This window comes from Grus americana, chromosome 4 (genome assembly GCF_028858705.1).
Source record: "Grus americana isolate bGruAme1 chromosome 4, bGruAme1.mat, whole genome shotgun sequence".
Lineage (NCBI taxonomy): Eukaryota > Metazoa > Chordata > Aves > Gruiformes > Gruidae > Grus > Grus americana.
The window spans coordinates 67125214-67138085 of record NC_072855.1 but is presented as its reverse complement, the minus strand read 5'-3'; the positions used below and the strand labels follow the sequence as shown (position 1 = coordinate 67138085).

The 12872-nt window shown below is 36.2% G+C and overlaps 1 protein-coding gene across 3 annotated transcripts in view; it reads right to left on the bottom strand.

Moving 5' to 3' along the window:
* Window positions 1-12872, bottom strand: part of TTC29 (tetratricopeptide repeat domain 29) — a 348965-nt gene that overhangs the window by 101005 nt on the left and 235088 nt on the right. For all 3 annotated transcript variants that reach the window (XM_054824216.1, XM_054824217.1, XM_054824215.1), the window contains one exon: window positions 9777-10000. In XM_054824216.1, the coding sequence (XP_054680191.1) occupies window positions 9777-10000 (224 nt within the window). The remainder of the gene's footprint in view (window positions 1-9776; window positions 10001-12872) is intronic.

The following is a 12872-nucleotide window of genomic DNA, read 5'->3' as shown; positions in this document are numbered from 1 at the left end:
AAAACAAAAATTAAAATCAAAATGTTAGATTATCATCAGCTTTCAGAACTCTTACATATTACAGAAATAACATAATGAAAACAAAGAGCTATTTATATTTCCACCACTCAAATACCACCAAGCTCTCCTACACCTCCACTCAAAGAAATATGATAAGGGGAAAATAACCTTACAAGTTAGGCAGAATTGAAAACTTATTTTAGCAAAACCACAATACATTGCTCTCGCTTCTGTATACAGAAAACAAAAATGTTCAAGAAAACATGCAAAACCTGGATAAGACATTGGCTAGTCAAAAGAGAGAAGCTAGAACGAGCAGCAAAAAGCACACAGTCACTGCGGGAGAAGTGTTCATCTGAGCCCCTGACACCTGCAAGGGCACTGAGAGCTTTCAAAGCAGGCCTAAGGTAGCAACTGTGATCATGAAGATAAAGAACCAAACAGAACACTCTGCAAACACAATCCATTAATGCATACCATTTTCAATGTTCAAAGTAAGACTAACAAAGAAAGGCTTTGAGTTTTCATGTATATTCCCATTTTTAGTACCTTATCACTCTTAGAAATTAAGGACAAATTGAAATTTTACATCTTGCCCTGAAAAAAACAGTTCAAAGTACTGCTCTCAGAACAAATGTGGAAAGCAGGGGAGACTCGAAGTCACAGACCTCCTTTACGATCTGAAGAAGGAAACCACATTTAGTTCCCACTCTTTATCATCTCAGACAGCTAAATGAACACACAGTATCCTAAAATTTATAAAAACACTGCAAGTCCCAAATTTAAGTGGCATTACAAAATTATCAACAAATATATTATTCCCAATTTAAAATTAAAGAATGAGAGCTTCTACAGAATTAGAATTATTTCTCTCTGAAAAGCACCTTTTTAAAAAAATCCACAAAAAAATCCTCTTTGGATTATTCTCAAACTATATTAATTTGGAATAGAGATCTAAAACTTACCTGACAACTCTTATCATACTGCCTCTCCCTAAAGGGGATTTTAAATATATATTCCCTACAGGATGGTAAAGAATCTATGAGATGAAGTACAGCATGAAAATATGTGTTTCACAGCGAAATTTATCATTGGCTAAACTAAATTAATTTTCTTTCCAAACCTCTGCTCATGCCAGATGTGAATGGGAATAACTAGCTAAAATTCCATTGCAGTTTTGGTTGGCTACTTACTGTGTGTGCACCTGCTAAATGAATGTAAGCCAAACAGCTAGTTCTTAAAAGAATTTCTGTGTAGTTGGGTAAAGGAGGAGTTAAGAACCCCAAGTCTTGCAGCAGGTAAGAGATTGTTTGGTTAAATTAGGTGTGTGAACAGAACTGCTTTGCAGTACTTTTTACTCAAAAGTAAAAGGCAGAGGTTCCCATGACAATTGCAAGTACATAGACAACCACATGAACAGAGATACACAAAACCTGATTATAACCACTAACATAAAGATAACAATACACAGTGTGTATATATATATTCCAGCTAAGTGAAAATAAACTTAGAAGATACATAGGAATGGTTACAATAACACAGGAGAAAGATAATTGGATTGTCATTGGGGTAGAACATTAGGTACAGATTTGTTGCCTTTGAAATCTTTGCTACAAAGTATCAAGGCACTAACGCTACATAAAATTACGCAAATAACTTCAGGTAGTGCCCTACAAGTCTCAAGAGATGGAACTGACCTGAGGCGGACTATTGCTACTGCCACAGCTTTGATTGAATGAACTTTAATGTGACCCTCTGATGACTATCCTGCTGGTGAATAACAATGAGAAGTGCACAAAGACAACCATTTCTCTGTAATTGTCCCGGACAGCGGCTGACCAGATACGCTGGTCATAAAATAAACCCCAAAAGATAGATTTTTAAAAGCCGTATTGTCTCCTGGATTCAAAGTCTGATTTACAAATCAAGAAATTCATTGAGATTATTCTGACAGTGGTAAAGCTAGCATGTCAGACTTGGTAAAAGTGAACTTTAACCTCCCCAGGAGAAGAAAAATATTAGAATAGATAATTACTCTCTTATATAAAATCTCCCACAGGTTCCATACAATAGATAATAGAATACACATAGACAAGTCATCTTCATGTATCTATTGATACAAAAAAAATATCTGCACCATTTATCAGCAAGGGAATGCTGCCACTGGAATGTGATACCGAATGAACAGACAGAAAAGTTTGAATCACACAAGCAATTGTAAAACACTTCCTGCAAGACAAATTTATGTTTTTAAATAAGAAACAATTAAGAAAGCACACCAATAAAGGTTCAAAGGCTGATCACATTAATCTTTCAAAAATTACATTAATTTCATGAAACATTGGAAGCTAAATTCAGGTCTTCCAGAACATTTAAGTCCCAGCATTGTGAGAACACTGTAAAGATGAGCATCCACCCAAGATGGCAGCTACACAGAACAAACAGAACTTGATGGAGCAGACGGTGAGGCCTGATAGTTAGCGGTTTTGGACTTAACTGAAGATCTGAAGCAGGGCTAAGAACACATCTTATGGGCAATTATCCAACACAATGTTTTTTTTCAATGCCAAATTACCAAGTTGAAGGCAGTAATATTTCACAAAAATTAAGCAGAAAACAAATTAAAAGTCATGCTATGTTGCAGTATTTGTTTTGTAATATTTTTATGTTTTTGTCATAGAATATAAATTACAGAAAATGGACTACTTTCATTTTGTTTGATCTGAACTTTTCAAAATATTTTATTTTCATTGTCCTTTGCAATGGAAAACAACTATGAAATTGGGTGTCTATGCACAAAAGGAAAGTATCCCCATCAAACTTTGCTGAGTTCTTTTTGTTAAACAGAGATTTAAAAAAAAATATAAAATATCCCTTTAACTTGAGCTTCAACATTAAACCCCATATATTAAACGCATCTCTTCAGGTACACCTCAACTGTCATGTAGGATCTCCCCTTGTTATGCTCAAACCATAGTCCTCAATCGGCCCACCAAACAATATCTCTGTTTATTCCTGGGCTCTTCTCAAGAACTGTTCCCTTGGCAAGCAAAGGTGTGCATGGAACAGAGGATCATTCAAATCCATGGTTTGCATGTTGGTAGTTGTCTAGCTGAACATAGCAAAGTGCAATGCACAGGGATAGTGAGGTGGAGTTTGAGTATGACAATCCCAACAGAACTAAGATGAGGGAAAAGAAATGTACAGAAGATCTGCAAGCCATACTAGTGTGATTTACATAGAACTGCTGCCACATCTGTATGATCTCCTCGTGACAGGATGTAGTAGAAGAAAGGCAAAGTAGTACAGAAATGGTCTTTAGAGAACAGATGAAAATATCATGAAGAGATCCTGGCTTGTATTTTCCTTGAAGAAGAAAAGAAAGAGGCTGCTGTTCTTGTTAATGGAAAATAGGACTTGTACTTATTTAAAACCCACAGGTATCGGGAAGAAATTTTTCAACATCTATTTATGGCTCAATATTTTCCCCTCAAAAAAACACCAGTCAGTTATTTGTTCCTGCCAGAGGACTTGCAGTTCAGTTAGTTGTTTTTAGTGAGTATGACTTAATTATAACCAACCATTCTCTTTTGAAGACATATAAAGGAGCGGCCTAAGATCAATTAAGTCACTAGGAGTCATTTTTGATGTCAGAGTGAGACACTTAATACTGAAAATTTCATTTTTCTTTTGCCAGAGAGATCAATACCAGTGACTTAGTAGCAAGACAGCTGATGCTGTGAAGAATTCGCACACAGGAAGATCCAGGATGGAGGCTGTTGGGCCAAAAAGAAGCATGAGTACTAATAGATTATGGTGCTGCAATCAGTTTATTTCCACCTGGATCCGTACATGACAAAGAATCAGTCCCATTTGCTTGCTCAGGACAATCACGTCTCTACTCCTACAGGTAGAGGACCACCTAATTATTCCTTTTTCCACAAAGTTTATCCATAAGCTAAACTCACACACAAATGAAGAAAGGTTGCAGTGGGGTTAGCATGCTGACACTATCAAGTCTCAGGCACGGCCTCTGTTTCCTAGATATGAGGCAGGGTGTACACAGAGCACACCCCTCCCAACACTGCTGGGTACATAGGGGGAATACATTCAATAAAAGTACAATCTATACAAATCATAGAATGGTTTGGGTTGAAAGGGACCTTAAAGATCATCTAGCTCCAACCCCCCTGCTGTGGGCAGGGACACCCTCCACTAGACCACGTTGCCCAAAGCCTCATCCAACCTGGTCTTGAACACTTCCAGGGATGGGGCCTCCACAATGTCTCTGGGCAACCTGTTCCAGTACCTCACCACCCTCACAGTAAAGAATTTCTTTCTAACATCTAATCTAAATCGACCCTCCTTCAGCAAAGATGCTAAGGAAACACTCAGGATATAATTTTGCCAAGTAAGGATAAAGCTATCTAGTGATACTGATATAAGGCAATTAACTGGTAATCTGGGACACTAAAGGGGGGCTCCAAGCCATTGCTATGAGAACACACTACTAAAGTTTTCTAAGAAATGCTGCTTCTGTTGAAGTCAATGGTAGTTCTATAATTGGCTATATTTTGAGAAGGCTTGGCTTCTTTCCTGGGCAGAATCACTTCACTTTTTGTAAGATAATTACAAAAATAAACTCCTCCATTGGTCTCCAGCAACTGCTGAGTTTTTTTCCTGTGATACAATATTAAGTAGAGAAGGACAAACCTGCTTAGAAAATAAAACAGTGTTCCTTTCCCTATCCCCCCAAAACCTAACAAACCTATGCCTCGTCCAAGCAAATATTAAAAAAGGTTTTGGTACATTTATCCTTTTTCTTTTTTAATGCATAATCTCTTTCCATTTTTTATCCAAAATAGCATGGGTAATATGGTTATTGCAATGTTTCTAGCCCAGCCTAAGGCATAAGAGCGAAATTTTACAGAAAACCTTTCCACTGTAAAATGCTAAACTCTGTTTTCAACCTTAAGTACCTCAGACAAAGAAAGATTTTCCAGTGCAAACACATAAAATACTCATGCTTTCTTCATATGCTTTATGAAAAGTCATCTTTTACAACAACAAGTGATAACTCATTCTGTCAAAAGTTTTCTCTACACTGAAGTGAGGGAAAAAAAAAAACAAGTTAGCACTTTCTTCTAATTCCATGTGTCTGATATTCTCTACAACAAGGGTCAGGGCCTGTAGCACATGCACAGATTCAGCATACCACAAAGGTTGCGTGGGGTCAGGAACTGGGAGCAGGTGGAATCTGAGAAAGGCAACAGCTTCCAGGTCTTAACTCCTACTACTCTCCACCAGCTGCTCCAATGATCAACTAATCAGCAGTGTCTTGCCCCTTGGAACGCATGTTCATAGCTCAATATATGTTCTGTGCATTGGCTCAATGAACACAGTGATCTGCTGCTACAGAGCTGACTGCTCAATACGTGTTGCAGCTGCTGAACTGTGGCTTTTTCCCTGGGTTTGCTCCCTTGCTCTGGCAAAGTAGAGCCAATGGCTGAGACATCTCTTCCTTTAATTGTTCTTGAGCTGTAACTTGCCTTGCATTCCCTTCAATCGTACAATCCAAGTAAACCAGCTCAATCTAGCAAGCACTGATCATACCAACTCTTCAAGGTCTCTGCTAGTCCTAGGTAAGGATTCAGTTAGGGTTCAAGCATACATTTAATATGTAATTCAGGTATAATCCGAAGAGCAACACTTTCCAAGCCCTTCTGAAATAATACTGGGACAGGTGACCTCTAATTTGACAAAAAACAAATTTGACACACTATCACTGAGAGGATGGCCTCAGTCTAAAACACGATTGATGCTTTACGGTATAATCCTCATACTATCAATCATTCTTCTGGTAAAAAGTAGCTCCGCAATACTTTGACAAGATGATTCAAAGAAGTGGTTTAGCCTAATGAGTGTACAGACCCAACAAGCAAATTAGCAATGCATTTTAAAACAATAAGACAGACTGTAGCAGCAAAGTAGTGATTTAAAGAATCTGTTACATTCGCATGGTAAAATCTGTGCAAATACCAGCTTAAAGTTTTAATTTCACTTTTAAATATTTTTATCAGAGGAACAGCAACATTATCATTACAATGAACCGTTCTCCCAGGCACACATTACACTGGGTCCTGTTCAAAAATTCCACAGTATAAGTAAAAGACTTCTTAGCTGGATTTCTTTTGTTCCTACTTCTTCGCCATGAACCATCAAAAAGCATAGAGTTATAGAGTCAAATTTTGTCTGGGTTTTAGTTGGACAAAAAGAATTCTATTTAGTTGGCACACCTCTGCAGGGTACAGTCATCATTTGTTCACAGGGTGTCAGCAGCCAAAGGATATTTAGTTAGCAACCCTCAACATCAGACAAGAATGGACTGCAGCTTCAAACTCTCCCTCCTGCTCACTGGCAGACCAGTACTGAGTAGGGGCTGGGGAGCTATGGCTCTTCAGAGGAATAGCAACAACAACCTGCCAGCGCTGTGTTATACATACCTTTCAAGGACAATTAGATCTTTAAGTAAAATTACTCTGAGCAGTACCATCAGGCAGGCAAGCAGGCAATCTGACAGGCCATTCCACAGCCTCAAAATACCACTTTCTTTTTGAAAAAAACCCCACCAACAAACCAACCCAATGTTTTCATACACATGGCAAGAAATAACTGTATACATCAAATGCTGAGCTATATAGATACATTACTTTAAATATGTATAGTTGTAGGGTTTTTTTACAGAAGAATGCAGGATAAACAGCTAAACTATCTCCTTTTTAAACTACTGAGACCAGAACTAGTGAAAAGAGAAGTTAGCCCATGATAATAGAGGAAGATCAAGGAATAAGTAGAAACAATTCAGTTTTGAAGTCAGAAACATTGACAATATTTACATCAAAAAAGACCAAATAGGAATGCAATCAAGTATTGCCAATATTTCTGCCAGTGTTTTTGGGATAATGCTGTACCTAGGGCAAAATAACTCTGTCAGCTATTTTTCTGAGAAGCTCCAAGGATTATTTTTAAATACTTGGGAGGTATTCAGATAAAACAACAATGAGATTAAATTGGACAGGAAAAAAATACTTTCTTTGCACACAGTATAATATTGGTAACAGCCAACTAAAAAAAAAAAGACTCCTGTATGATTTGAAGTTCAATCAAAACATTCTACTAAAAATGGAAACAGAGAACATTCACTGGTGTACATCAAGGTAAACGGTCTGTACAACATAACGCTGGTAAACAAAATGTCACTATTTTCAAACCCAGCAGTAAAAAATAAAAGAAAAATTTTCTTTGATATCAGCCTCCACATTCTTACGGACAGCACTGATTCTGTTCAAGCAAACAATTTATGTCCAGCATTATAGTGTCCTATAACTACAAACTATCAAAAAAATCAAAATATTAACATATTCCATCAATAAATACAGAAAGCGAACGAATACCTAACTTTCTCTGTGCACCATGGTAACAGCCATAAAACTCTAAAGTTAAGAGCAACAGTTCTAAGTTACAGTCACAATTAAGGCAGCAACACTGTGATACAAAAATATCAGGTGAAAAAATTTAAATAACAAATAAGAAAATTATTTGCTGACATAGTAAGTGAAGTTTTGTTTACCACTTCAGGTTCAAAAAAAAAAAATCCCTTCATAAAGTTTAAATTCATCAAAAAACTTAAAAGTAATGAAGATTTTAATTTTTTTTTTCATAATTTATACCTGCTATTTCTTCTTCAACACAACTGTTAGCTCAGGACAGCATACCTGAGACAGATAAACTTTCAGCTAGCTTGATATTAGTGATACTATAAAACTCTTCACAGTTTGCAGCCCTAAATACTACAATGAGCCTTTTAAGCTTGAACTGTGGCAGCTGAAGAGCAAATACAGATCAGCTGCTGTTGTGACTGCTGCATCATGGTAAGTTCCAGCTGGGGTGAACTGCTGAACACTTCTTAAATGGTGTCAACTAGAGTTGTCAGGAGATCATAAGCTAGAGCCCCAAGCAATTTGATTAGAATCAGAGAGTAACTGGATTAGCGAACTACTGAATTAGTATTTGATGAGCTGTATAATTCATATGTTATCTTCTAGCTACTACTAGCTCTAACACCTGCAACATGAATTAGCATCCACCCCTTTGTGTGCCAGGTGACTCAAGCCTCACTTAATACAAACAAGAGATTTGTGCAAAGGTTTGCCTTGAAACTGGTGAAAAAATCAAAACTAAGTATACCTTGATCTGGCAATTCAGTAAAGATGCTTGCCAACTCTATTGGCACCTTCTCATTATTTTATCTTCTTTTGTTTTAACCAACTTTAACAGGCAAGGTTGGGAGATACTCTCTCCTAGAGGCAAGATACAATCAGTCAGACAATTGGGGGTATCTTGTCTCTGCGAGAGGTGAAAGACTCACAGAGCCCAGCACACAGTGAATGCTGGGTTCAGTGAGAGAAAGGGCCCTGATTTTCATAGCAGCAGAAACTGCACAGTCAGCAGCACCTTGACTCTCTAGGAGCGTGTTTGCTAAGTCTGTTGTCAAATATCAGTTGTAACACTGAAAAATATGCACTGGAGGAAGGCAAAATGCTCTCCTCAAGCAGCTGCAGGAAGGTGGCCCATCAAGGTAAGCTGTATCTACTACTTTTTGAACATCAAAGTGTTGGCAGTACGCTTGTCAGGGCAGTCTGAGTGCAAAACTTCTCTCTTGTACTCCTGCAAGCTACCGGGGTGCGTACTCAGGTTTTAGTCATACTCCAGACAAGTCTGAAGCTTCCTTCCAGTCATGGGCTGGCTAGACTTCCTGCCTAGAATTGCAGTGAATCACATAAAGAAACACCACTTTTGGCTTTCATGGTAAACAAAGTAAACATTTTAAATTAACATTTTTTTAAGTGCTGAAAGGGTTTTTTTTGCTGTTCCTTTTTTTAACGAAGTTGTCTGTTTCTAAATTTCAGTCAAAAAGCTTAGGTTCCAAACTCACAAGCTTTATTGTAGATTTTCATATTTGTAATGATCAAAATGCAACTTCAAACAAGCCAACTATAGTGAAATCAGCTCAGCCATGAAACAGGATTGCAGTTAGAGTTTTATTTGCCTCCATCCCTACAATTATTCCAAAGGAGAAAGACAGAGTAAGTTATGTTACTATTTATAGTAAAAGGAAATGATAAATTTGAGTGCTTAGTAAATAGTAGGCAATAGAGAAAATACAGTAATTTGGAGTTATGTCTTCACTAATATCTAGTAATTCACAGGTGGCATGTTACATCTGTGTGCTGTATTTTATTTGACATGTTCACAATCCTTTTTAAGTCAGTCACAAATCCAAACACAGTTAGCAGACAGCGTATTTAATAAAATCAGATTTATAAAACTATTACTGTGTGAAACAGCATTTCACCTATTAAATTTTTCTAATACAAAACCAGCTACTCAAATCAATAGAGAAAGAAAAACAATAAATAATGAAACTATGAGAAAATAATTGAGATGTTATAAAAGCTATAAATACATCAAACATTTGACGATATATCATAATGCACTCTACTTCCCCCCCCCTTTTTTTTCTCTTTCACAAAACCTCTCCCGATATCTGCAGTTCCTAATCATTTATTCTATAAATACAGCTTAGTTGACTAAGGCTGAAATGCGCTAAGATGCAGTAACGTTTCAAATTCATACATGAAACAATTTGGAAGCTTCCCCCAGGCATTCGCGGCTGCGGATCCCGCTGCTCTGCTACCCACAATCCCCCCATTTACCTGCTCGCTGGGCTGCTTCAGCCCTGGTCAGGAAGTGGTAAAGCTGATCCAGCTTATCAGGCTGCTCCTCCAGGGACTTCTGCTGCCATATGGCTGACCCAGGCCCTGCAGCCTCCCTCAAGGCATTCCACTTCTGTATCAGAGCGAAGAGCTCGGAGAAGGACTCGTGATAACCCTGTCGCAGCATGTCTATGCAGATGTTCTTCTTGTACGAATTCCTGTTACTGGGAATAAGAAAGATAGATTTTAAGCCTTTAAACCTCTATTCTGTTCTCCACCTTACCAAATAAGTACAGATAACTAAAACAGCTTTCAAGAAGAGGCCTCTGCAGTTCAGCAGCCGGGAAGGGGTATTTTTTCCCCTGCTCAAAAAGCGTTCTGCTAAAATACGATTATGAATGTCATACCCTAGGGAAGTAAATATTGCAATAATGAATAAATACCAAGATATATATTGAAAACATGTTAAAAATATACTGGTATTCTTTAGCTGGTATTGGTAAGAAAGGCTGACTGACAGATAAAAAACCCCTACGTTTACATTAGTTCATGAAAATACAATGAACTCTTAGTTTGCTTTAAAATAGTGCACAGGGAAAAATGAGGCACATTTCACGTGTCAAAACAATGTATATGTTAAATAGTTTTGCTGTAGGATATAATGGCTTGGTTTAAAACGCCGAACAAATGCTATGCCAGAGACGTAATTATTAGATATTATTTTGCTTCTGTTTAGCATATAACTTCAGCTGGGACTGGTTTACTGATGCAAAAGTTTGATAATTTCTCTCTAATTTAAAATTAAATGATGCAATGATAAATTTATATCAAAGTTATCTCATTCATAAACTCCAATAAGATACACATAACAAAAAGTTGTGTAGTCAAATATTCTCAAGAGGTACTATATCTTTTGAGGTATTATTTATGGAAATAAGCAAAATATTTCTTTTTTGTGGCATGAAACAATCATTGTGTCCTCTCCTGGAGAAAACTATGAGTCCAATGGGACTGCCTGCAACACTAAAGTACAGATGTAGAGGTTTGCAGGTGCAGGTATCTAGTGTGGGAAAACAAACCTTTCTCCCAGTAAAATGGCAAGGACCCAGATGTGTTAATTTTATTTTGTATATTCCATTAAGTTTCCAAACTGTTTTCAAGACTGTCTTTTTACATTAAAATCCATTTAACTTCAAATTCTCAGCAGCTTTAAAATAAATATGGAATTCTGAAAAATGAGACTTATGGTATATGTAATAAATTCAGATGACCTCATGCTAAACAATAGCCTAATGAGACTAATACTTCTAGCCTAAAAAGAGGTACTGCAGTTCTTTAACAACACTAATAAGATGGAAGCAATGTAAAAAACTTCTTAGCTAGATGTCAATGAAATAAAGAGTAATGTGAGATGTAAGAAGTGAACAATCTGCATTATTTCATATTTAATATGATTAAAATAAAATCTATTAATTACTACATAGGTGCACATTAATCCTTCATATGTATTTTTACATTTCAGTTGCAGAACTGAACACAAAGTATTACAAAATCCTGATATGATTTAGACTAGACAGTACTGAATTTATTGTTAATATATGAATAGGTGGTTTTTGAGATGGAAAAGCACACATTGTTCACACAAACAATGGAAAATAAAAGACTATACCAGAAAACATTTGCAATGTTTGTCTGAGAAAAGTAGATGAGAAATGTCTTTAAACATTTAAATTTTAATTTGCCAAAATAAGCTATATTTGTCATAGATCAGATGCACAGTATAGAACTTAAAAATACTGTAAAGATATTATGTTTATACAGCACAATATATTCTCTATTCTGTATATGGAACGCTTTCTTTTTTCTCTTTTAAAATTCTGTCTAACTAAAAAAAAATTGGAGAATATAGGTAAAAAATTTCTATCAACTTCCAAAGGCCTAGGACTGAATCCTACAGTAATATAACTCAGAGCAGTGGAATAACAATCTGTCTAGAAAACACACATACATGCATATTTATTTATATAATGTCATCTATGTATGTGTGTATGTGTGCATGCATTAGATCAGGAGGTGTATTGGAAGTAAACAAGAAAGTACTGCTAAAAGATCTTAACAGTGACTAAACAAAACGTCATTCAGTTAATTTTTAACACTCACTGCATAGTCGCCGAGCACAGTACCAATATTTGTATAAATAGAAAAACTGTGTCCATGTAACATGTTATTTCCTGTAGACTAATGTATTTACTTGAAGTCAAAGCACATTTTCTCCACAAGACAGCATTATTAGCAAACCAATACAGGAAAACAAAACATACAGTAAAATAGGTGAGTTTTAAAAATTATTGTCAATATTCTTTTAATAAATCCCATCCTAATTAATAACAAAACTGAAATAATGCAGAAATAATCATATGGTACAGAGCACATTTTTTCTTGGGCAAAGATAACTGATCTTAACTCAGAAGCAATGAAGCTATCTACTGTATAACCATTCAAATTTTAGAGGCATAAAGATAAAAGCTCTCAGTTATACTTAAAACCAGAAAATACACAAAATGCAAAATAATACTACTATTGTTTCCTTAGGTTTCTGCAATATATAGGGGACTGATCACACACAAACATTAAAATAAAGATAGAAATAAATGATATTATGGGGATGAATGGTATTCGTGATACCTAAGAGAGCTTGACTCTGCAATGAATTGTCAAATTGCTTCAGTTTATCAGAGTGGTTCCAGATGAAAATGCCAGTGCCCTTTTTTCCAACAAACCACTAGTGCTTTTAAACAGAGTAGTAGTGTAGGTGACAGAAGTAAACTTTTCATGAGATCTTGAGATAAACTATAAATCCTCAAAAACCTTTTCATACTGCTTTTTATGATGTCATACAGCATGTAAAATGAGAGGTTAAACAGAAAATCTCGTGTTTTACATAACCAAAGATTACTTTATTTCTAATACCAAAACCTGATACCTAATTAAATGTACATGATTTATTTTATAAAATCCAACTGTTAACAGTATGCTTCTACTACATTAATAAGCTAGTTTACACTAAACCTTTTGAACCTTACTACCTAAAAAATT